This window comes from Lissotriton helveticus, chromosome 6, assembly GCF_964261635.1.
Source record: "Lissotriton helveticus chromosome 6, aLisHel1.1, whole genome shotgun sequence".
Classification (NCBI taxonomy): domain Eukaryota; kingdom Metazoa; phylum Chordata; class Amphibia; order Caudata; family Salamandridae; genus Lissotriton; species Lissotriton helveticus.
This window is the reverse complement of record NC_136067.1, coordinates 583,612,544-583,637,850: the sequence shown is the minus strand read 5'-3', so window position 1 is coordinate 583,637,850 and position 25,307 is coordinate 583,612,544. Positions and strand designations below refer to the sequence as shown.

Below are 25,307 nucleotides of genomic sequence, written 5' to 3'. Positions count from 1 at the left end.
ATGTCTGGACTGAAGAGGGATTGGTAAGCATAGCATGATCTGACCCAGGCAATAGCTATCACACTGAATATTTAAAACTCTGCTCTCCCAGGCTCTGTAGCTCTTGATTAGAAATCCTAAGAGGGGAATGGGAGCACCTCAGTAAGCCGGGCAGAATAGGGGACTCACTGATGGTACCACTGTGTGGCGGAGCAGCGACATTTAGTGAATACGTAAATGGTTCAAAATTCCTACTGCTAAAATGGAAAAAAGTCCTTGGCTTCTTTGTAGTGGGATAATCAATAAAGCAAACACGGGGATGATGGAAGGAACGCTGAAACTTTTCAGACACTCATCCCCAGTCACAGATCTGGGCTGAATCCATCATCATTCTTTAGCTCACTTCACCGCCCCAGTTCAGACCCAGCTATATGCAAATCAGTCTTGACCCTGTTCCTCGTGGGAACAGTCAAGCCGAACTGCCAAGCCAGGTCTTCCCTGGACCGGAAACAAGCATCCTCGGGCCGGTTTTGGGGTAACATACCTCATCAGCCAGCTTAGCTTGTATCCAGTGGCCATCTCCTTGTGTTTGCATGGGATAATCAATAACACTCAATCATCCCAGTGGTTACATCTGGAGTTTCCCCAATTCCTCCGTATACTCTAGTGGGCCTGCAATGATGACCCAAAAAATAGCTTTCTGCTGCTAGCACGTGATGCTCCAATTTGTTGGTTAAAGCTCCAGACTGGCCCTGAAAAGCAGACAGCCTCCGACCTGCCCCACTAAGGATTTAAGCTCCATGTAAAAAGACTTGGGGCCCGATTTAGATGTTGGTGGATGTGTTTCTCTGTCACAAAGGTGACTGTTATGTCGTCGGCCGAAGTATAAATCTCATAGGACATAATGGAAGTTATATTTCGGTGGACGGGATATCCGTCACCATTGCGACGGAGTAACCCGTCCACTAACATCTAAATCAGGCCCCAAGTCTGAAGACCGAAATCATGACTGGGCAAAAGGGCGAAAAGTATCCACCCGATACAAGGACTTAGGCGGTTGTGAAATTTTAATTTCTCTTGCTCTGAGCTTTTCCTCCCAAAACCAACGTCTTCAGTGGGCCCGTGTCCAGGGGTCTTGCTGGAAGAATTCGACTTCCATGTTAGAGACTAAAGGCCCGATTTAGATCTTGGTGGATGGGTTCTCAGGCACAACACTGACAAAGATCCCTTTGCCCGAAATATAAATAGATTAACCCATCCGCCAAGATCTAAATCAGGCCCTTTAAGTCAGAAGGAAAAATCTTTCAACCGGACAAACCTGCTTGGCATATCTGACCCACGCTCAATTGAGGTTGGCCTGAAACCGTACCTAGGTCCCAGTCGACCACAAATAGTGACTATGGTTTAGCGTTTTAGATTTTCTTGATTCTTTTTGCCTTTAATGTTTAAAAATATCTCTGTTCCACTTATTGGATATTTATTGTTTTGGTGACAATATACTAATTAATTTTTTCTCTCTTTTTCTAAATTGTAGTTGGATTTGTATTGCGTTGAGTTTTGACGATGTTTTGTTACTCCAAATACTTTACACATTTTCCTAAGTTAAACTTGTCTGCTCTGTGCCATAGCTACGAAGGAGGTGAACCCTGACACGTTTGTGGTCCTATTCCTTGACTCACACCGCTCTCTCCCCACAAGTAATAACCCACTTTCTTGTAATGAACATGCAAATCAGATTGACACAAGCTTGGCATGAGTGCCTAAAAGGGCCTTGTGGTACTTGGAGCACAAATGAAATGCTTAGAATGGAAGGTCATTAGGTATTCAGGGGAGGCAGGCACAATGGAGGCACTAGCAGACAGATTTGCTTCCTTCCACCAATACTCTTCGTTGGTAAGGATGAGGCAGTACAGGCAATGCTGCACAGAGACTTCTTGCTAAGGGATCATAAGATCACACTTTTCAGCTTGCATAGCACTGGGTTTTGGGGCATGTATAGCAACGTTACAACAATGTATTTCTATGGTAACCCCAATAGGTGTCACCTCAGTGCTGCCACCAAGTGGCATCATTGAGGTGAAAACTAAAAATGAAATCAGGAAAACATGACAGTGTAGCACAACAGGAGCTAATGTTCAAACATTCTTATACAATGTTAAGAAGCATTTCAACTAAGTTAAACCTGTGTACTCTGTGCCATACCTACCATGGAGGTGAACCCTGACAAGTTGGTGGTCCTATTCCTTGCCTCAGCAGGGAAATGCATCAGGTGTTCAGGGGACATGGGCACAATGGAGGTATTGGCAGACAGATTTGCTTGCCTCAGCCAGTCCTTTGTCCTGTGGTAACCCCAATAAGCATCACTTCAGTGCTGCCATACAGTGGCAGCTTTGAGGTGAAACCTAAAAATGAAACCACGAAAAACATGATCCGTCAGAATGTACTCAACTTTGTTATTCTCCTCCTTGGAGGGGGAGAATGGATTTCTAAATATATGGACCTACCTTTCCAAGGGAAGAATATATTTTATTTGTTCTTCAAATAGAAATCTAAACAGACTAGATAGAAGCAGTGACGGTCTTTCAAGTTTACTTCTTGACTGCCAGAGGAAAGGGTGACTCCTTCCAATAGCCACAATGCCACCCTACACAGTAATACAACCAAACAAGTTGTGAAGAGTATTTTTAACCTCTTTAATGTTTGGTTGCTTTTTCTTCTGTTGCAGCACAAAATACACAGTTCTCAGTACTGGTAGCAGATTAGCTTGAAGAAACTCAAAGAAGTTGCAGAAAATTCAGTCCAGATCTTTTTCTACCCAAGACAGAAGCAGCAACTGCAAGCCAGCCCAGCAAAGCACACAGCAAAGTCGTAGATCCTCCTCACAGCTTCTCCAGCTCTTCTTGGTAGGTTTCTGAGTCTAAACGAGTTCTAAAGTCCTGGGGTCTGGGCCCCAATATTTATACTACATTTCCCTTTGTTCTCATGTGGCAGAGAGTCTCTGAGCTTACTCCAAACCAGTTCTCTACTCTCTGACCCAGCTTCCTGGCAGGAGGTGGAGACAGTATTGTGTAAGGCAGATCATGGCTATTCAGGCGCAAGGGAATCTCCTCCCAGTACTCTCAATCCAGTCCACGTATATTCAGCCCAGCCCTGGCTGAACCAGGAAAGGCAGGACGCACCTCAACCCCACAGTCGCTGACTACAGTGAATGCACATGCCCAGCCCCCATGACTCCAAAACCAGACAGTCAATACACAACCCAGCAGAGGCACACGGGATGGTTTAAGCAAGAAAATGCCAACTTTCTAAAAGTGGCATTTCTAAAAGTGGCATTTTAAACCCATATTTCAAAAAACATCTTTACTAAAATATGTGTTCTTAAACTCTGAGTTCAGAGAGCTCAAACTCAATTTCTCTATCTTTCCCCTATGGGAAGTTATACTTGTAAGATGTTACAACGTATCCCCCATTCTATACTATGGAACAGATAGTCTTTCCATAGTGAAAAACGAAATACACGGTATTTCACTATCAGGACATGACACACACACCAGTACATGTCCTACCTTTCACATACACTGCACCCTGCCCAATGGTTGTACCCTCGGCCAACCTCAGGGGTACTTTACATGTAGAAAAGGGAAAGTTAGGGCCTGGCAAGTGGGTGCACTTGTCAGGTCGACATGGCAGTCAGAACTGTGCTCAGACACTGCAGTGGCAGGTCTGAGATACACTTACATGGCTACTTCTGTGGGTGGCACAACCAGTGCTGCAGGTCCACAAGTAGCATTTGATTTATATGCCCTGGGTGCACACAGAGCACTGTACTCGGGACTTAGCAGTAAATCAAACAGCCAATCATGGAAAGATCAATCCATAACACAATTTACATGGAGAGCATATTTAGAACTGAATAGCAGTGGTAAAGTGCCCAGAGTCCCAAAACCAACAAAAACAGGGTCAAAAATATGAGGCCAAAATGTCTGGGGTTGAACCCACTGAAAAATGCCAAGTCTAACATCGACCATGCCCAATTCACTTCTTGCATCCGATCCATGCTACATCGCAGTTGGCCATATTTTGCTACTTTGACCCGGTCTCGTGCAATTAGTTTGGTGCGATTGGCACTTTGATCTTTTAGGCACTAGTTTTAATAACTGCATGTCTCCTGATTGGAGTTTTTTTGAGTCAAATAATTTATTAAAATTGACTTTTTTTTCTAAATTGATGTGGGTATTTTCTTTTTTTCCACATTATTGTTTGTGTGCTGCATAAATACTTCCCACATTGCCTTTAAGTTAAGCCTGCCTGCTTTTGTGCCAAGCTACCAGAGGGTAACTAGGGTTTTGTGGTTCACCCTGACATGGATTGGGGCTGTTGCTTGAGCAGGGTCAACACCCCAATTACTAACAATTGCATTTTGCACACCTAAATTCTATCCCTACTAAAAAACAATCACTATCACCGTACTACTCCTGTTAGCTAAAACCACAGAGATGTGTGAAAACGCAATTAAAATGTCATGTACAGAACAACAATCTTGTTGGTAATTATCAAACTGGTATCAGACGTTATCACAGTACTAAACGGGCCACCTCCTCAGTGATCACTGATTTCTCAATTCTGGTGAACATAAGTCCTATCTTCTTATCCCCCAAGGTGTGACTGCAGATGTGATAAGGTATCTTAAAATTCAGTCACCAAAATGCATACGCACACTAAATGTATACTGGGAAAGCAATGAAACGTGCAGGGTGCAGAGATATCTGAAATCAAATGTCCTCAAGGAAAAATTACTGCTCTAACCCGAATGTTAAAAAATATGTGTGGCAACACAGGATTAAATCAACTGGAAATCAAGGATTACCTTTGAAATGGCCACCTGGGCCAAATCCCTTGGTTTCATTCTAGATGAAAACCTCAACCTGTGCTAGAGAGAAAACTAAATGTGAAGAAATTACGCCACTGCAGACACCAGTAGAGCGTATCACAGATTTATAAGTGGTGAAAGAGCAATGTAGGCACAAAGTGATGCAAGACATGTGAAGAGTTTACTAAGAAATAGTGTCCATGATCAGCAAGGTCTTAAAGGAAAGTCTGCATTTGCGAGCCTACATGAATTCGTGGGCACAGCACAACAAGCATGTACTCTGTGTTCTCAACACATTGAAAACGTGATTGAAGAATTGGAGCAGGAGTCTGAGTTAGCCAAGAGAACACAGAATCTGATAAGAAGTCTTGTGAGCAGAGCAATAAAACACACACACACACACACTGTAAGAATTACAATGAATAATGTGTAGAGGAAAAAGTCAGGAGTTTAAAGACACAGGTGATAGGATGTTTTCTGAGTAACCTATTATTTGACCTTTTGTAAGAGATTTCGCTTGTGTGACTATTTAATGGGCTATCTGGGAGCAGCCACTTAAGACCAACTGTTTACCTGTGTGGAGATAGCTACTCTCCCTGCAGCGACAGAAAATCTGCTTTTTTCTTGCCAAGAGGAGTCTTGTCTTTTTCTTTATCTCAGTTTCCCCGCAACACCTGAAAGACCACATCTAGGCAATGGCCACATCTGACAGATTTAACTTACAGAAACCCAAACACCTTAAAGACTTATCTGAAAAAGACCTCAATATGGCAGTAAGAGCTCTAGTAAATGCTTATCTGGAATATGATAGTATGCTATCAACTTGCCTTCCAAAAACTCATCTTGCCTCTTTGAAAGCAGTATTACACTTTGATGCTTCTTTGCTGACTGAATTAAACAAACTTGACTGCAACACTCCTGTCCTCTCATCCATCAAATGTTATTGGCAACATAGTTTTGAAATGTCCCATACGTAAATACCTTATTCAGAAAATCTGTGGACTCACAAGGACTCAGTGCATGAAAAATCGTACTCTGGAAATTCTATGGTTAAAAACAGGAGAACCATTAGCAGGTTTTCACCCAACAATACGTAAAGGGGGCAAAAAAAGAACATGCTACAACAAAAATGTGTTTATCTCCCCCAAACTGAAACCCGTTGCTTTAACATCTACATACTTTCATTGTATGTCTCCTTCACCCATGACAAACTTTATATACACAATGACATTTGACACTGCAAGATCAGTATCTATAATATCTATATCTATTCATCTCTCAACTGAATGTTATGTTTCCTCCACGTCTATGACCTTGTTAATCTCCAAGCTAAGAAAGCCTATGTAGTACGATGCTATCATTTATGCTCCTGCATGTTGCTCAGCCCAGTGAACGGCTCCTGCACCAAGTTTACAATGTATAAAACACGATCACTGACATCAGGTCTCCATTCTAAAATCTTTCAAAAATGTCAATGTGCACACACTTACCTTCCGTAACAGAATCTAAATACCGGTCTTCAAATATTATAGGCAGTGAGTTAAAGTCTCCATCCAGTTCACAGCATTCAATGGGAAGAGGTGGTAGAGTACTGAAGTATGTTGAGTTTTTGATGGCTGTAGACATCTGTAGATGGCTCTGCGCACTGCAAAATAATTCGGTTTCAACTAATGAATGAATCAAAATGCTAACTGAACAAAAAAACTATTTACAAATCTTAAACCTTATTGTGAAATGATTTAGAAAAACTAAGCTTGGTACATCCTGTTGATCAAAGATCCATACTATTCATGTGACATACCCTCCTATCGATCAATTCCGTTTCTATATTAAAGTCAGCTTTAAGTATCCGAACACGGCTTTAAGCATTTAGTAGACTGTTTTGGATTTGTGTATTTCAAGACTTAGGGCCTGAACTAGATCTCGGTGGATGTGTTACTCCATCACAAAAGTGATGAATATCCCGTCCGACGAAGTAGAAATCCCATTGTATCCGTTGTGACGAGTAACAATTTCCCCGAGATCTAAATCAGGCCCTATGTTTCAATCAATTCAACATTTGTATTCTGCATGTTAAGAATAAACTACAAATAATTAGTAGGCTTTGACACATTACCAGTATTAACTACATTATTTATGAACTACTATGTGTTGCAAGAAAATATTTTTATGCAAATCTTCATTGCTGTCGTGAGCAAAGATAAGTTTCAAAGCATTTTTAGTAATGAAGTAACGCAGTGATGGAAAACTGATATTCTTATTTTTAATTCTCGTGTCTCATTGTTCCCACAAAATTCCAACCCCCTCCTCCTCAGGACATTCCTGAGCAGTGCATTGATGTTACATTTTAGTGAGGAACACAAAAGGCAATGAGTCCAATGTATGAATTAATGTCAGCCACTGCTAATTACTCTGGGCCCCATTACAGTCAATCAATTATTTGTCCATTGTGCCAGTCCAGACAAGAACTACCTTCATGCAACTCACACCAGATCAAGTTCCAATAGGAACGATCTGGCTCGAAATGTTTTTACCCTTGGCAGGACAACAACTGATTAAACATGGCTGGTGTCGATCTAGAGTGGAAGAGAGGCAACAAGATAATGGGGCGGAATGTAGCCTCGCCATTATTAGTAGCAGAGTATAATTCACCCAACACTCTTTGAAAAAAGTATGCCTTGAGGTGGGTCCGCTGCTCATTGAGCCATTAAGCTCAATGAGCAGGCACAGAAGTCGGAAACTGGTCAAGGGTTAATTGTATTTCTGCCTACGGAGGACCTGACATGGCAGATCAGGCTGGAATGCTATGATTGGTGCACAACTAAGCCTGACTTCAATATAGATGGACTGTCAAGGGTGCTATAGTAGGCAAAAACAGGACTGTTAGAGTCAGCTATCATTGGACATGATTGTGCAATGTGTTGCCTCTGTGGGAAACTCATCAGCAACAACAAATAAGGAAGTGCTGCATATCTGACTTCAATGTATTTGCCCCATGAACAACCTCTGTATGAGAATTGGTTTAGGATATCGGCACAGGTTTATCCCTACTATACACTACTGTTATGAGCTTATTGTACGACATCGAGTTCTAGCTGTGAAACGTGAGGTCATGAGGGTTCTTGGTGGTGAGTGGGGACTTGGAAAAAGGAATGGATTAGAGGCGGTGAGCGACGCTGTGGACAACCGCTGTATGCTCTTCAGGCAATTTACTTGCGCCAAAAAAGTATGATGTTCAACCTACAAGTGTGGACCTTACAAGTGGTAATGATCTTGCCTGAAGAGGAACCCACGATGTCGTGACAGCATGAGGTGCTTTCAAATATTAGCTGGGACTTCATGCAACGAAATATAACGGAGAAATTTGACTGATATTTCTTTTGAGGTCAGGTGAGTATTACCAAGCTCACTTCCGTCTTTGCCAGCTCGTTGCCGTGAGTGCTTTGGGAGCTTAAGTCTGGACAGCGAGTAGGTGGCCGCTGAAACCACTCATGCGCATAATGTTCGCATCTCTAAATATTTGAGTGCGGCTTTGCATGGTAGTCATGTGCGAGCATCGACGCTGGGACGTTGCGAAGCCATCTTGAAGGTATCGAGTGACTCACTACCCATCCGCATGCAACATTGTTTGCGTAATTGTGAGTACTGTGTGCCCCCATCTTTAAGGAAGTGTTTTCGATTGAAGTGATTTTGAAGTGTTTCCGTTTTTAAGTGGAAGCATCGGCATAACCAGTCAAACAGCAGTGACAAGTGGAGGAAAAAAAAGAATAAGGGAATAATAGGTGAGTACCAGTTGTTGAGCAGCTTCTGGACAAATTTCTGTTGTTGGAGTGTTCAGCTTTGAAGTTTCAACTGTGCATCATTACTAATTTTAGAGGGTATTACCTGCTCATCACTGGCTTTGGAGCCAATACCAGTTTTGAGGGGAACAATAGATACATGTGGAATACAGTCTTATGAGAGCTGGTGTTTGTCATTGGTGAGGCATGGACAGTGGACTAACCCTAATTCTAGGTGTGGATACTGAACAATTCCTGTATACCAAATGAGCACACCAGCTACTACTGCTTTGAACCCCACCGTCTCTACGCAAAATTTACAATCAGTCCACCCGCAGCCTTTTGGTCATCAGGAAGTGAACCTCAGTTAAAATGGGCGGATTGTAAAGAATACTTTTGAAATTATATGGCAGCAATTCAGAAGACTGATTTTTTTTAGCAGAACAGAGGTAGAGAATATTGTTACATTCCTTGCGTCCCATTAGGCTAAAGATTTATTTTCAAATTACGAAAAGAGTTATAGTGGGAGACGTGAATGTTTTTAATGCTACCATTTTAGATAATTATTATGCACCTAAAGTTTGCATGGGTCTTACCAGGAACAAGGGAAAGAACAAAACTGCGGATGAATATGTTGCTAAACTTAAGAAATTAGCTTTAGATTGTACATTTAGAATCCAACATTAAGAGCATACAAGCAATTTACTTATGCAATAAAGTACATGTTGTTCAACCTACGAGTGTGGACCTTACATGAACAACTACCCAAGAAACTTGTGAAAAGATAATATCCAGGTAATCCTCTAACAGAGTTACAACAGACTACACCACAAGGGCAAGGTTCCAGGAAGGAAATGATTCGAGACTCTGGAACACTCATTCTGTCTCTGATAGAAGAGCCAAAACAACATTCCTCCAGAAGAGTCCTAAAAGCAAGCTATACAAACAAGCATTAAACTTTTGTCTGGTATTACAAGGCTCTATGGCCAAGTCGTATTGATCTACCCTTAATGGCTTTGCAGCATATAGTTAGAACTCCCTAACTTACTTTACCTACTAAACCAGTTGTATGGTAACTAAGCCCCATCCTGCACTAGTACCCATAATCTTACCCATGTAAGCCACTCTTATCTACAGGCACAAAGAAATGTAGCTGTAGGACATATTGCAAACGTAGTATCAAGCAGCAGCAGAACCATTCAGACTTTTTATGCTGTAACAGGAGCATCGAAAGATGAGGCACTACGCAAAACAAAATGTGTGTGTATGTGTGGGGGAGATAATGTGATGTGATGGGAGCATGTAAATGGAACACTACAGACAACACAGTAAATTAATCCAAGCATCAAACACATTTATACATTGCACATTTTCAAGTTAAGCACAGGAAAACAATGTCATTTTCCATAGAATCACACATTTTTCAGTCAAGTTCCATAATCGAGATTAGAAGTCCGGTCTCCATGGTGCAAGTCAGGCAATTAGAACAGTATATCAAATCTCCTGTGTCAAAATAGAGTACAAACTACATATAGGATAGCATACCTTTACTCAGAGTGGATTCATTAACCTAAAATACAGTTGTTATTAAGCGCTCAGAATTAGCCGCGTGATCCCTTGTGGTGTTATTAAAAAAACCCTTACATAAATTGCTTTTTTCTTGAGTTTTTGTGTAAACCATTTTGGATACCTCGTTCTATGGATGTTCCGCTCTGTATTCAGTTATTTGTCTCTGCCTCTTGTTGTAAGTTTTCGTTTGCAACTAGTTTAACGACTACAGAAGACCACAGTGCTAATCAATGTCCCTGCATTTTACCAATACAGCCTCTGGCCTCAAGCCCCACACATTTAGCAGGCGTTTGCTTTTAATTCTAACCCTGAATGATGATTTCAAATCTGCACCATCAAGGTCAGTTTTCTTCCCTTGATCAGGCTGCAAAACTATGCCCATACTAGGTCTTCTCTTCTTTGTAAACATTTCTCACAATGCATTTCACGACAGCTTGATACCATCACGACAGTTCACGTCATGACAGAAATCAAAAAGACACAGTATTTAACATGTCCGCCTCTAGCGCACATTTAAGAGAAAAAAATCATCTTTTTTTACTTATCTACTAACTAAAATACTCTAAACTTGGTTCTGGAGTAGTGCACTATGTGCCGAAAAGCGCTTCAATGCCTCGTCAGGGATATTAAGCTCTATATAAATACAATTTACAACAACAATTATAAATACAAAAACAAAGCCGAATCCCAAACATGACAACAGGCTCCAGCAACATATGCAGGTCACACATTACGGTTCTGAAACAAGTACAAATGAAGACACAAGCAGTAGCACAATTAAACAGTGATTGATAGGAAGCACAGTGGCAAATAACATACTTCTTTTCAGATAAATCAACGCAGCAGGCAATATTATCAGCAGACATATCAGGCTAAGATTGTCGAAATAGGCAAGAGCGACATCTCTACATATTAAGAGACCTGATAGTCTGGGAGCAAAACTGTATCCCAAAATATGGACACCCCAAAATGTACCTCAATTGGTTCTCCCACGGTTTACTGTATTGGAGATGCTAATCGTCAATTTCAAGAGGCAATGTGTCCTCGCGTTAAGGCACCTCCAGAACATCAAATGAGCTGAGTAAAAACATTTCAGCCCTATACCAATTCTAAAACAAAATACAACATCCTCTATACGAATATCTTCCGGAGATAGCCGAAGAAAAATGAAACATTAAACATTGAAATGATTGAGATAGATAATTGTTGCAACCTTATATCCGCACCACGGAAAGTTCATCATGAGCAAAACAATATAGAAATTGAATAAACTAGTATGACTTCAGTTTGGCTGTGTGCTGTGGAGCCTGTGGGGAAAGGATGTGCTCAGACGGCATCAGAGCAGAGGTTAGGGACAAAGATGATATCCATTAGGTCAAAAATTGTGTTTTACTGGGAAATGTGGTATTACTAAACCATATTAATATATACACGTCTACACATCATTGGAATTGTTTTTCAATTATGTTAATTCAGTCCGTATATGTTAAACAAGTGTAAAAAGGCATTTTGTCATTATTATTGCACAAAATATAAACCCCAAAAACTATTACACAAATCTCCCCAGTGATTATTTTATAATCCAATCCAATCCAAAAGTTCTTTATTTCGGCCATTAAGACCATAAAAGATGCAATAAAAAAACAAATAAAATCACATGTCAACATAAAATATAAAAACAATGCAAGGAAGCAGAAACTACTTAATTTAGTATATGTAAGGATCCAGGAAATTTAAGGTACCAATCACTGTAGTTCATTTCACGGTTATGGATTACCCTTTCAGTATTTTTTTCCTTTTCAACCACATAGCCATTAAATACTTGGTTAGTGCAAAAACAATACAGTGCAGGGTGCGTGTCTTTAGAATTCTATACAATTGTAAACAATTTCTAAAGCCTAGATTCCTACACAAGGGTACTAGCCAGTACTTTCTTGGTCTACTATAAGCAGGGCAAAAAAACAGGACATGCAGTTCATCCTCCACATTAGTACAGCACCCAGGACAGGTTTTGTCGTCCGATGTAGACCATTTACTTGTAAAGTCTTTGAGGGGCAGTGTACCAAACCTCCATTGGATAAAAAGTTTCCTTGCAGTAATGGGAAAAATAATATCCATGAATTCTTCAAACTTAAAAGAACTTTTGGAAACCAGAAATTGTTCAGTGCGGGTGCCAATTTTCGGGGCGCACAGGAGCATGGTTAGGCTTTTATCCTTAAAGATCTTAGTGAGCATTTTGCGGGACACCCCAAGACAGCCTCTTTCGGGATCATCCCATAGATCAGCCAAGCCTAATCGGAAAAATTCTCGTTTTACATAGGCCAGCCATGGGATTCTGTCGGAACAATTATAGCTCAGGACGTGCTTCAAATCTTGCCTGTAGTGGGACAGTTCGGTAGTGGACCATAGCCTGTGCCAGAACCTCAATGGCTTTAGGGCTAACTCGTCCCCTATTGAAGGGAGCCCCAAATCTAATCTCAGTGGTAAAAGAGGCGTACCTTGTGGTAGAGACAGCAACCGTCTGAGAAAGTTGGTCTCCACCTTGACAAGGTCGGTCCCAGCGTTATGACCCCACAGTTCACCACCATATGATGAGGCTGCTCTGGCTTGAGTTTTGTACATCTCCAGGGCTGGACTAACTGGCTTGAAGGTTGAAGAATTCGAAACCTTCAAAATGGCCCCCACCATTTGCGATAGCTTTAGGCGAGATCTTGCTATCTGTGGAGCCCAAGATAGGTTTTCATGTAAAGTTACCCCCAAGTACTGGAACGTTCTAACCCTTTCCAGCCTATCCGATCCCAAGGTTGGAATTGGCCTAGTTGTTGCCGAGGGATTGAATACCATGAACTTGTTTTTTCTGCATTGATCTCGAGACCATGAGCCCTGCAGAAATCCCCAAACCCATCCAGTATCCGTTGGATCCCCATCGGGGATTTGGAAAGCAGGAGAGTATCATCGGCAAACATAATTGTCGGAACCCTTCTGCCTGCCAACCTAGGGGCGTCGTTGTTGGTGACATTGTCAAGGTGAGATATTACGCCGTTGACGTAGAGGCAGAACAGGGTTGGTGCTAAGACACAACCCTGTCTTACCCCTCTGCCAACTGGGAACCTAGACGACAATGCCCCATCCCTCCCACACCTAACCTGGGCAAAATTTCCATTATGGAGCCTGATTATTACTTGCAGGAGCTGTGGGGGAACACCTCACTCCCTAAGAACCACCCATAGTTTCTCGCGTGGTACTAGGTCGAATGCGGACATCAGGTCCACAAACACCATGTACAGACTTCCCCCCTCGATCCCTGCCGTTTTCCAGAAAAGAAGAACGAGGCGAAAAATCTGATCCATGGTGGATGTGTTCTTCCTGAAGCCTGCCTGGAGAGGACTAAGGATCGCATTGTCCTCCATCCAATCCAGGAGCTGGTCCAGCAGAAGACGGGCGAAAAGTTTTTGGGGTACATCTATAAGGCTGATCGGCCTGTACTTGGCTGGGAGCAGAGGGGAGCCCTTTTTTTAAAATCGGTACTATCTCTGCGCCCAGCCAAGTACAGGGGATCTCCATTCCTCTCAAAACTGAATTGAAAATGATGAGCAAGTAGGGACCCCAGATCTCGGGTTGGTGTCTGAATAAATCTCCGGGGAGTTTATCAAGACCCGTAGCCTTCCCCTGTGCAAGTCTCCCCATTGCATTTAATACCTCACCCAAAGCGAACTCTAGTTTCTCGTTGAGCTCAGAGGGGGTGTCAGAAACTACCTCTATAGGGATTGTAAGACTCTCTTGATACAGTTTACTAAAATGGGATTCCCATACCGAAGCAGCGAAATCACTAAAACAATTAATAAAACTGTATTAATCAGGAACTATTCAGTTAGCATAACTTTCTGCTTCTTTCTGTAACGTTCCTTCCCATCTTTAACACTGGTTTTAGACACGATCTTTGATATCCTCTATCTCGTAATATTCAGATCACTTACTCTTTAATGGTCTTTTCTAATGTTTATAGCCACAATTTTTAATCAGTCACCCAGAAATTTTAACAAGAGAAACAGAATAATTGCAAAGTTCATTATGATTATAGGGGTTAATATAATATGTAAGGTCCCTCCACCCAAATTACTGATCCACTCACAATACCTTACTAAAAACCCTTCCCTATCTCAGTAACCGAGGAACATATAGCTTCCCATAAGCCATCCTCTTCAAAAGACTGAAGTTCGTGAGAGAGATTAGTCAGGTTTGTAATAGAAGAGTTAATAATTTGACTGTTATTGGGAGTAAAAATGCAGCATCTCTTTCCCTTTAGTACTTTGCAAACACTGACTGTCTTCGTAATAACAATATCTAATGCTAAGCAGTTCTGAATCATCATAGTTATAAACATTTGTACTGAATTAATTTGAGTAGGTGCTCCAGCTGCACTTAAGACGATTCAATCAATGTAGATAAACCTCTAATTTTCACATCATTCAATGCCATACCTACAGGAGGAATAATAGCACATTATCTAGTTAGGACTATCTATTCAAATCCTTGTTTCACTCTCTTTAAACCAAACTCATCATCCATTCCACTCATATGATAAATTCTAGAAAATACTAAAGCAAGATAAGAAGATCCAACCCAATTATGTGGCAAATTAAAATAGGCAGTCATACTGCACAAATAATAAGTTCCTCTTAGAATCTTCTCTCCATGAAGTAATCACCATGTACAACACAGCTCCTTTCACACTCACTCTCTCCCCCATATTCAGACTTGCCACCTTTAAGAGGTTCACAACACACCATAAATATTTCATCTCTCTATTGTTCCGTTGTCAATTTAGGATGTAGATTTGACTATCTAAATTCTTCTTGTTTAATTGATCTTTTCATCTTTCCAACCTCTCACAATCTTTATTGCCCTTTCATAGTATGCCTATATATATTCATGCAAAAATGTACAATGTTAATACCATTATTATATTCTCCATCCTCAAGGATAATTAAGTTTTCCAGTGACATGTTGAAATCCAATAAATAAGGAGACAAAAGTATTATTAAATATACTAACAAACACTGAGAAAGATAACCCATAGTATATGGGAAGCTGTGCATAACCTGCAGAAGAGAAAGTACAAATAAAGCAATTTCTAACCTTCATATTCTCTGAATATTCTTGTCTAAGTTTAGTATAAATGTAATCTCGAAAACCACTAAGTAAACTTCCATATGTATTAGTGTGTTATATTTCACTTTATTATGTAAGTAATTCAATTCTTGTAGAGATGTATTCTACTGGAGATAAACACAGCAACTGGCTGTTATTATTAAAAACAATCAAAACGCTGAACTCCTTTTTCTATTGAGATTAAAACAAAATAATAGAGAGGTGGAAAAATGTAAAAGTTAACAAAAAAGTTCTTTACAAAAATAATAGGTTTCTTCTTTTCTAATTATTTTTCATTTTCAAAACAATAATTAAAATTCTGAATAGAGCGCGCACCGTGGGCCCCTTCAGGGTGGAAAATGGTAACGTGACGCTGTTTCCTGACTATACCTTCGAAGTGCAGCGACAGCGGGCCTCCTTCCTGGAGGTAAAGAAGGCACTCCGTACAGAAAGATTACAATATTCCCTGATGTTTTCGGCACGATTGAGGGGGGCCATGGACAGCAAAACCTTCTTTTTTAACACCACTGAAGTAGCATGGGATTGGCTGGAGTCCTACATGGCTGGACAGGGGGAGGCTGGCCGCGGCTCGGAGGCTGCTGGGGGGGGGGGGGGGGGGGCCGTGCCCTCCCCGACCAGGGCGCACCGGAAGACGGAGGCTCAGATCCCAGAGGCCGATGATTTCTCAGACGGAGACGGAACGATTAGCGGCGCTAAAGGCAGTGACGGAGATATCTCAAGAGCAAGGACGGGAACGGAGGGGAACGACTGACTCTGAGAAGGGATCGGCCAGGACGGCGTTGGAAGAATCGGACTCGGCGAGTGTTACTATGCCACATGTCACTCCAGGGACTGCCGATGAGATTGCCGATGCATAGTACAGTAAGACTTTCTCCAGGACTGGGGGTGATTTTGTTTATTGACACTCTCCCCCTCCCCTCCCTGTTTCTGTTTAATATGGTGTGATACGGTGGGGTGGGGTGGTGGGGGTGGGGAGGGTGGTGAGGAGGGAAGACTTGGGGAGGAGCTCCCTTAACTTGGGGAGCTGAAGTGGAGCTGTAGCATTGGTGGGGATGGGGTAAGGCGTGATATGGTTGGGTTAATTGGAATCGGAGCCGCCTGGCACTTGGCCACCTCCCCTCTATTGTGATTAGTAATCCCTGGTAGCTACCAGGGAAACTATTAAGTTGAGAGTTTGGTTGTGTGCTGCATTGTTGGAACCCGTTCTGGGGTGGGGTTGTTGGGGAATGTTGGATAGTTTGTTTAGGGATTTGGGGGCTGCCGGTGTGTCCGTGATGAACGTACAGTGGTTTCAAGGGCTGAAAGATCAACTTGGGGACAATACTTAATTTTAAAAGCCGAACGTGGAACGTGAGGGTAATGCATACGATGAGAAAGTGCCACAGGGTACATACTTATTTGGTAAAGAGAGGGGTGCAGGTGGCCTTTCTGCAAGAAACCCACATTAATCGAGCGGTGGGTAGCGCATTGCAACGTAGATGGTGGGGGCAAATCTATTGCACAACGTATTCTGCCTTTGCAAGGGGATCGCTCATATGGGTTAGGGCGGGAGTACCCATCCAGGTGACCCGCCAATTTGCTGACCCAGAAGGGAGATTTGTGGTGGTGGGGGGACGGCTGAATGGCCTGGATGTAACATTATGTAGCATTTATGCCCCTAATGTTGAGCAGACAGCGTTTTTTGATCATCTGTCAGGAAAGCTGGCACCTTACCTGACCGGCTCTGTGACATTGGGAGGGGACTTCAAATCAATAGCTAATGTCTCTATGGATAGGTCACACCCACCATTGCAGGAGGCCCCGGTACACAGAATCACTAGAGCCAGGAGAGAATGACAGGAGAAGTGGGGTTTAGTAGACACATGGCGAATGCAACACCTAGAAGATAGCAACTATTCTTTCTTCTCAGCCTTACATGAATTGCATGTGCATTTGGATGCAATACTGTGCACTCCAGACGTACATGCAAAAGTCCTCAACAGTGAGTACTTGGCAAGAACACTCTCGGATCATAATCCGCTATTGCTAACGATTAGCTGGGTTCGGGAGAGACCTGCAAAACCGATGTGGCGCCTACGTACAGAGATGCTGGAAGATGTGGTCTTCTGCAAGGACATAGAAACAGGCATTGAACAATACTTTGCTGAAAATGGGGGGACGACGTCTAGTATAGCGACGGAGTGGGACGCCTTCAAGGTGGTGACGAGAGGAATGTGCATTGCCGAACTGGCGGGAGTGAGGAGGACATTGCTGCGTGAGGTAGAAGCAGCAGAAAACCAGTTATGCGGGGTTGAGAGGGAAGGGCCTGAGCACCCCGAGGTGCAGGAAGAACTGACAGGGGCCAGGGAGGGGGTGGCGACCCAGATAGAGAGATAACGATGTTATGATCATGGCAGTTAATGTACGATGCCTCCTTTGCATATTAGACACAGATCACGAGGACACCCCAAATGCTGAGGTACTGTCGGTGGACATAGAGAAGGCAAATGATAGCCTGGAGTGGCCCTATCTGTACCGAGTTATGCGTGCATTTGGCATTGGGGAGGCATTTGTGGGATCGACGGGATTACTGTAGCGCGACAGCTAGGGTGCGGAAGGGGTTGATGATATCCTCCCCCTGCTCAACAGACCGAGGAACGCGACATCCTCCCCCTGCTCAATAGACTGAGGAATGCGACAGGGATGTCGGTTGTCACCACTGCTGTTTGCGTTGGCCATTGAGCCGCTGGCTGAGCATGCTAGGATGGGGCGACACTATCGGGCCTGACCTTGCAGGGCGACGAACAGTATATCTCTCTATATGCTGACGATCTCCTTATCTTCTTGGCTGGCACTGGAGGGTGCGACGAGCCTGCTGAGGGAGTTCGGGGAGATCTCGGGGCTGGAAGTCAACTGGGAGAAGACTTGTCTTTTCCCAGTGGTCCCTTCGACAGCAGGCCCTGCTCCGGTAACGGAAGTTTGGTGGGAGCCGAGCTGTTTACCCTACCTTGGGACCAATATATATCATGCACCTGCTGATTTGCTCGAAGGGAACGTGGGAAGGGCTTTACGGGGACTGCGAGCTAGCCTCCCACTCTCGGTGGCTGGCAGGGTGGCGCTCCTGAAAATGGCAGCGCTCCCCCGCCTGCTATATTATTTTAGAACATTGCCATTGTGGATACCGGGGGCAATCTTCAAGCAGATTAGATCTGTGGTTAGCGGCTTCATATGGGGACACAATAGACAGCGGGTGGCTTTGCCTACAATGATGAGACCGCGGTCGGATGGGGGCCTAGCGGTACCGGACTTCGAATTTTATTACTTGGCAGCTCAGCTACAGTGGCTCACTCAGGCAGTGGCTCAGGAGTTTTGGGGCTCGGACGGTCCAGAGGGCCGGTGGATTCCGCGCCATGTGCGATCGTTTACAATATTACAGCAGTGCCTGTGTGTCAGGTCACTAACCACTGAATAGCGGACGTTGAGACAGTGCTGGAACTGGAGCCAGTGTAGAGCTGGCATTAGTTGCCCGTATGCTCTGGGGATTCCCTTGGGCACGTGTGCTGCCCCTTTCGCATGGAGGAGATTGGTTGGCACTAGCAGACTGGGAGATGATGGGAGTCCAGGTAATGGGGGATCTGTACGAAGATGGGGTGTTACTGCCTTTTAAAACGCTACAGGACAGGTACGACCTGCCACGAGGAGATTATTTACTACATGCAGCCCTGGTGTGGGCGATACAACGTCATTGGAAAGAAGGACTATCGGAACCACAAACCTCCTTGGCATGCCAATAAATAGTGATGGCGGCGGGGACGTTTAAGGCTGTCACTTGTATTTACAGGCGACTGGTCACAGAAGGCCTGCTACCTCTGCAAGAACTACAGAGAAAGTGGGATGTTGACCTTGGGAAGGAAATACTGGACACTACTTGGGCACAGTTGATTCGGAGGGCTTGGAAGGGCTCTAGGAATGCTAGATTCCAATTAATGCACTTATTTATACTGCATAGGGCCTATTTGACTCTGGCCAAGATTTATCTTTTTTTTCCAATAGAAACGGCCCAGTGGCCACACTGTAATCTAGAGGGAGAGGAGCTGCATCACATGTTGTGGAGTTGGGGACAGTTAGGAACGTACTGGAGGGAGGTGGTCGAACTGCTTTGTGGTGTTACAGAGCGCCATATGGATGCTGACATGGGTACCTGTATTTTGCATTGGTTTCCTCATACTCCCAAAACAAAAAATCACGAGCAAATTTCTGGATCTAGGCCTGTTACTAGCTAAAAGAGAGATCATGGCCTAATAGAAGTCACAACGAGGGCCTAGCATAGGGAAGTGGAAATCAGAACTACTTACAGGGCTAAGAGCGAGAGCACAGTCAGACTGCAACAGGCTATACGCACTAATAATGAGAAGGTGATGGAAGCAGCAAGGGCGTGGGCAGCACGAGTAATAGCACTGCAGATTCCAGATACTGACTCAGAAGGGGATCCTGTTGGGGAGGTTCCGATGGGTTCCCCTTGAGTGCCCAAGAGCAGAGATGGGAACATAGGCCTCGCCCTGTGCTGACAGAATGGGGGGTATGAGATGTACCAGGAACAGGAGGTATTGTCCCCAACTACCCTGAACCAAGGCATGAAGGAACTGATAATCTTACTGTATTAGGTGGTTAGAGATCTGGACACACTGGAGGCAGAGGGAGGGGGGAGGGTGTTTGATTGTGATTGCTTATTGTAATTATACGACTTGTATTGGCAACCGTAGGCATTGAAGAACCTAACAGCATGCTTTTACTAGCGCATTAATGAGCCCATTGAGAAGTTTACCATGGAGGGGATAATACTAGATCAAAATAGTAAAGCAATAATGGCTCATTGAGGAAGACCATGAGGATGTTGGGAATGTTAATATGATGCAAGTTGTGGACATTGATCATTGATGTAAGCTGGGCATGTGTTGTTTTGTAAACTAATAAAAAAAATAGAGTAAGGCTTTCTTTTTCCTGCCATGGTGAAGGGAGGTCTTGTCTTGGGGGCAGGAATGTCATCACTGCATGTTTTTGTGTGTTGTTTGGTCGTACGTTTCAAAAACTCAATGAATATGTTTACAAAAACAAAATTCTAAATCGTTCTGAAAAATTTGACTAAAGATTGCAGGACTTTCAGTATACCCTTGTGGGAAACTAAACCAAACGAGAACTTTATTTTGAAATCGAAATGCAAGTAAGATAAGACTCTCCTTATGAAGATAAACTGAGAAGATCACTTGGTATAAGTAAATAACTGTATACTACTCAACATCTAAAGGAATGGTTTGGTATCAAACATGTTGAAATCATGCCACTACACCCATTCCGGTGCTAGTTGCATGAGCCCATGTCTGGGTTCCACAGACCTGGTCCACAAGACTCTGTAGCAGCTGGACATCCAAGGTTCACCACTGATATCAACAGGTGATTCTGAGACCACTTCACACCTATGCACCCGGGCTCCCTGGTGTAGGTATCCTATTTCTCTGGGTATCCACGGGTGGGGGTGTCCTCTAACCTCCCTGGTTCCACCTGCTTTCTCCTGGATCCTCTAGGAAGGGCCCTGAAGTAGCAGAACCCCTACTTCAACTTCCCCACGTTAGACTATAGACACTAACCCAAGGTATCATCTCTGCACAAGGGTGCCTAGCAACTCTTAGTTACTCACCTGTGGTGATTCCGTGCTCCCTCTGTTCCCTAGTTATTTGGGTGTTAGTCATGGTTTGGTACTCACCTCGCATTCCATTTACTTAGCAAATGGTTTGGACTCCCCCATAGGGGGCCACCCTGTGTTTTACGTACTTTACGTGCCTGTTTGTAAGTATAATTGATTGCGTATTGATATCTTCGGGTAGGAGACATACCAAAGTAGTTTTACTGTTGGTGTATAATAATGACTGACAGACTGTGTGGTAATGTACCGCTATACACCCTCGTGAATAAGCCTTAGCTGCTTTCAGCAGCTACCCATTGAGAGCTTAGGTTATCAGCTTAGGTTATCAGGGACCACTTCTACTATCACTAGGGGTTGCCTGGACTCAGTGCACGGTGCCTCACTGATTGGTGTACACCATATGCTGAGCCAGCCTCCTACAAGCCTCTCATAATAAGCATGCATTCACTCATTAGGTTCCTGTGAGGGATTTTTGCCCAATTAATATCATTTTCTTCAAGTCACTCCATTCCTTTGTTTTCTCATTTAAATCTTTATTGTGAGCTCTTAAAGTCATATAACCCAATTCCTTAATTTCATCATAAGTCAAATCCATTTTATAATTATTTCTCACAGACTTTATTTTACTGATATCAACCTCAAATCCATAAGCTACTTCTAATTTATCATGTGCTTCATTCACACATCTGGCTGCTTCTTTAGCCAAGCTCCTCACTTCATCACCTTTGTATGACAATAGTCTACTTAGATCAATTGTCCATTTCTCCAAATTCGATTTTTAAATGACGAACATTATTAGTTCTCTCTTTAGGAGTCTCCTCAACTACATGCTCTGGAATAAAGTTAAGGTAGCCAATATGCATTAATTCTTCAGGTCCTCCAAACTGTGTTTTTGTGGGAAATTTGGCTAATGATGCTATGTCATTTAACAATTAGCTGCAGGAGGCAGTTGCTTTATTTGTCCCTACCAAGCTAACTCGGTCTAAACCCTAAAAGGCCCTTCTGCCCCAAGGTTTCCAGCAGATCTTCTGGTTAATAAAAAACAGGGCAAACAATTAGAACGATAGTGATGGAGGGATTGCAGCCAGGCCTGCAAAATACACTACACACAAACCAAGAAGAAATATCATAAAGTTATTAATCATGCCAAGCACTCTTTTTATACAGCCCGTACTGAAGCTGCTGAAAATCCCTCCAAGGAAATCTTTAAAATTGTGAAATCATATATGCATTCAATACCCTGCAATCTGCCTATTAAGTCCTCAGGCACTTGGTGTGAGCAACTATCCTCCTTTTTTGACAATAAGATTCTGAGAATCTAGGATGACCTGGATTTGTCAGCTGGCATTAGTGATCTATGGGAAACCGGCACATCACTGGATTCAGTTCCTCCATCCAGATTTAGAATGTTTGCCACGTCAACTGCTCCAGTGCCAACTGAGATTCTGAGTCACTCTCTGGAGGCAGCATCTGTTTGCTGGAAAAGGGCTAGGTTAATTCCACTTTTAAAAAGCTGCTTGCTGATCCAGCTTTTCTCTCGCTCTGCCCATTTCATTGCTACCTGTGGCCACAAAAATATTAGAGAACATGGTTAACACCCAACTATCTAATTATAAGGAAACTGATAGGCTTCTTACTAACATCCAAGCGGGTTTCCGAACACAACATAGCATGGAATCAGCCCTCCTCGAAGTGAATGAAATCATTTAATTTTCACTAGATAATGGGAAGAGTGTTATCCTTATCATGCTGGATCTATCTGTGGCCTTTGACATAGTAGCCCATCCAGTGCTCTTGCAGAGGTTGACAGATATAGGAATTGGGGGTTTGGTGTGGGTTTGGGTTAAGTCTTTCCTTGAAGGAATAATACCAGAGATCTGTGTGCCCCACAACTATTCAGTGCAGAAGAGGCTTGCTTCAGGAGTTCCACAGAACTCTTCCTTGAGCCCTACTTTGTTTAATACCTACACTTTTTTATTATCTACTTGGCCCCACTAGCTACTCTTTATCAAATCTTACAGGGTGGCTATCATTTCATATGCAAACGACATTCAATGGCTTCTCACCTTCCATCATCCCACTCTACATAAAACGTCTTTTTTTGCTGCCTGCCTGAAGGATGTCTTGCATTGGATGACAAAGAACCATCTCTAATGCAACACAGACAAAACAGTGATTCTCTTGTTTGGTAAAGCAGAAGATCTCTGGACCATCGTTAATTGGTCACAGGACATTCCTTCACTCCCTTCCCTGGCCATGACAGCTAAGAATTTGGGAGTAGGTTTTTTTCCGTCATCATTTTAATCATTGCAGGGAAAACTCTTGCACACTCTATTGTATCCTCCTTCCAACATTTTTCTTTACGATCCCACTTGCTTTGTAACCATTGCCTACATAAGCCCTAGACTTGCTTTCTCATTTTCTCTCTTTCCTTCTCAGTGGCCAATCCCATTTATTTAATGCCTCAAACTGTGAGTCTAGGTAACAGCTTTCTTTCATTCATTGTTTGTCTCAGGAGATCTAGCATTCTAATGTTAAAGTTGCCTTCTAAAAGAAACTGTAGGTATCTATCAGAAGCGGCAGAGTAATGCCACTTAGAAATCCAAGTGCACTAATAGAACCCAATTTCGGACATCATTTCGTATGCAGGTGTTCCCTTGGAAGGAAATTTCTGACCCTTGGGAGAAGGCACAGCAGCAACTTTGAACTTTTTCAACAAAGCACCCATTGTTTTAGTTCACACCAACTGAAAAACAGCACAAAACAAAGTTGCAAACAACAACCAATCCCAGATCTGCTCTTTCAAACGACAGCACAGCCTTGGGGTGATGTCTCACCAATTCCAGCTCGATTCTCTGGCTCACTAACCAATCACATCACAACCTTGTTGTGGATGAATTAAAACTACAGAACCTTTCTCACTTAATTTTACACAAAATACCCTTGCCTGCTCAACCTAAATAGGAAGAAAATCAGAAAGGTAATGTCATACAAATCTTGCCGTCAATAGACACAAGGGTAAGAAGAACAGCACCCTTCATGGTACTGCTGAATTCAGAATTCACACTAGGTAGACTCCCGTTCCGCGGTAATACACCCTGGTTAATGAACCTAGTCCTGCACACTTAGGAGTAGCAGAGCACATCATTCTGGATTAAACAAGCAACCCTGAAAAAGAAAACTCATTAATTCTGAAACACCTATTTCTGTGTAGGCGACACCTCGAACTACTTACTACATTTTGTTAAAAAAATAATTTATTTTATAGCATTTTTTGGGCAGTCTTCAATAACAACATAGCAGAACTGTGTATAGCCGCAATTTCTATTAAACCAACAGTCACACTGCCTCATATCATTATCCCACATCATCAATGACACGATCCATGTGATAATACAGTCCCAAGCCCACCCTGCGAAGACTCCCTCCACATGCTTTTATTTGCATACATACACATATTGTACCTGCTGTGGTGGCAATCAAAACTAGGAGTGGGTACTACCAGCACACACAAAGCAATCCAATCCTTTGTGTATTGTTAGGTGCTGCCAAGATGTTGGAGTGACGATCACCTACTGCGCATCAGTGTCGCTGCCAGCAGAAAACTCTGGCAAGGCGCCAGCCCATGTCATAAGATCACCTTTCACCTTTTCATCCCTCCTGACATTTCAAATACGAATTTCCTCTGCAGGGGCCTATTCGATGGTATACTTCACACACAACTCAGTATCTGGGGCGTGCTTTCCCACCTAGCCAATTGATATGCATCATATTGCTATCAGGAAGGCTAACAGGTGGAATTTGTATTCCAATTTTTTAGTTTGGGAGTTGTGATGATGCCTAACATGCAAGACTAAGGTAAGAGAGGGACTGTAATCCCCGGATCTCTGTTCAGGCACTCAGTGACAGCAATCAAGCATTCCAAGCCACTTGGGCAGGCCCAAGCCATATGTTAGAAGGAGGCTGTATCCGTGCCACACCTTGAACACTGAGCAAGCCGTGTGAGGTACAGCATGAGTGGCATCAGGTAGGTAAGGTACGGTTTATAAGAAGTGAAGTGGATTAGCTAGAAGTATACATTCCCCCAAGACAGTTACATCCAGTTTGCAGGTCATTGCCCGTTCTATGTTTGTAACGTGTCCGTCTATATGTTTTCCAGCGCCAGCCTGGCTTCCCAAGTGGCCCCTCCCCTATCCATCATCACACTACACCATACCTTATGCAGACAAGTAAATCACAGTATCTCGAGATCTGATTC

General features: G+C 43.1%; 1 protein-coding gene across 2 annotated transcripts in view; it reads right to left on the bottom strand.

The window, feature by feature from the left end:
• The window catches only part of FAM135A (family with sequence similarity 135 member A), a 938,545-nt gene that overhangs the window by 389,961 nt on the left and 523,277 nt on the right, over positions 1 to 25,307 (bottom strand). For both annotated transcript variants that reach the window (XM_078648016.1, XM_078648017.1), the window contains one exon: positions 6,340 to 6,494. In XM_078648016.1, coding sequence (XP_078504142.1) covers positions 6,340 to 6,494 — 155 coding nt within the window. The remainder of the gene's footprint in view (positions 1 to 6,339; positions 6,495 to 25,307) is intronic.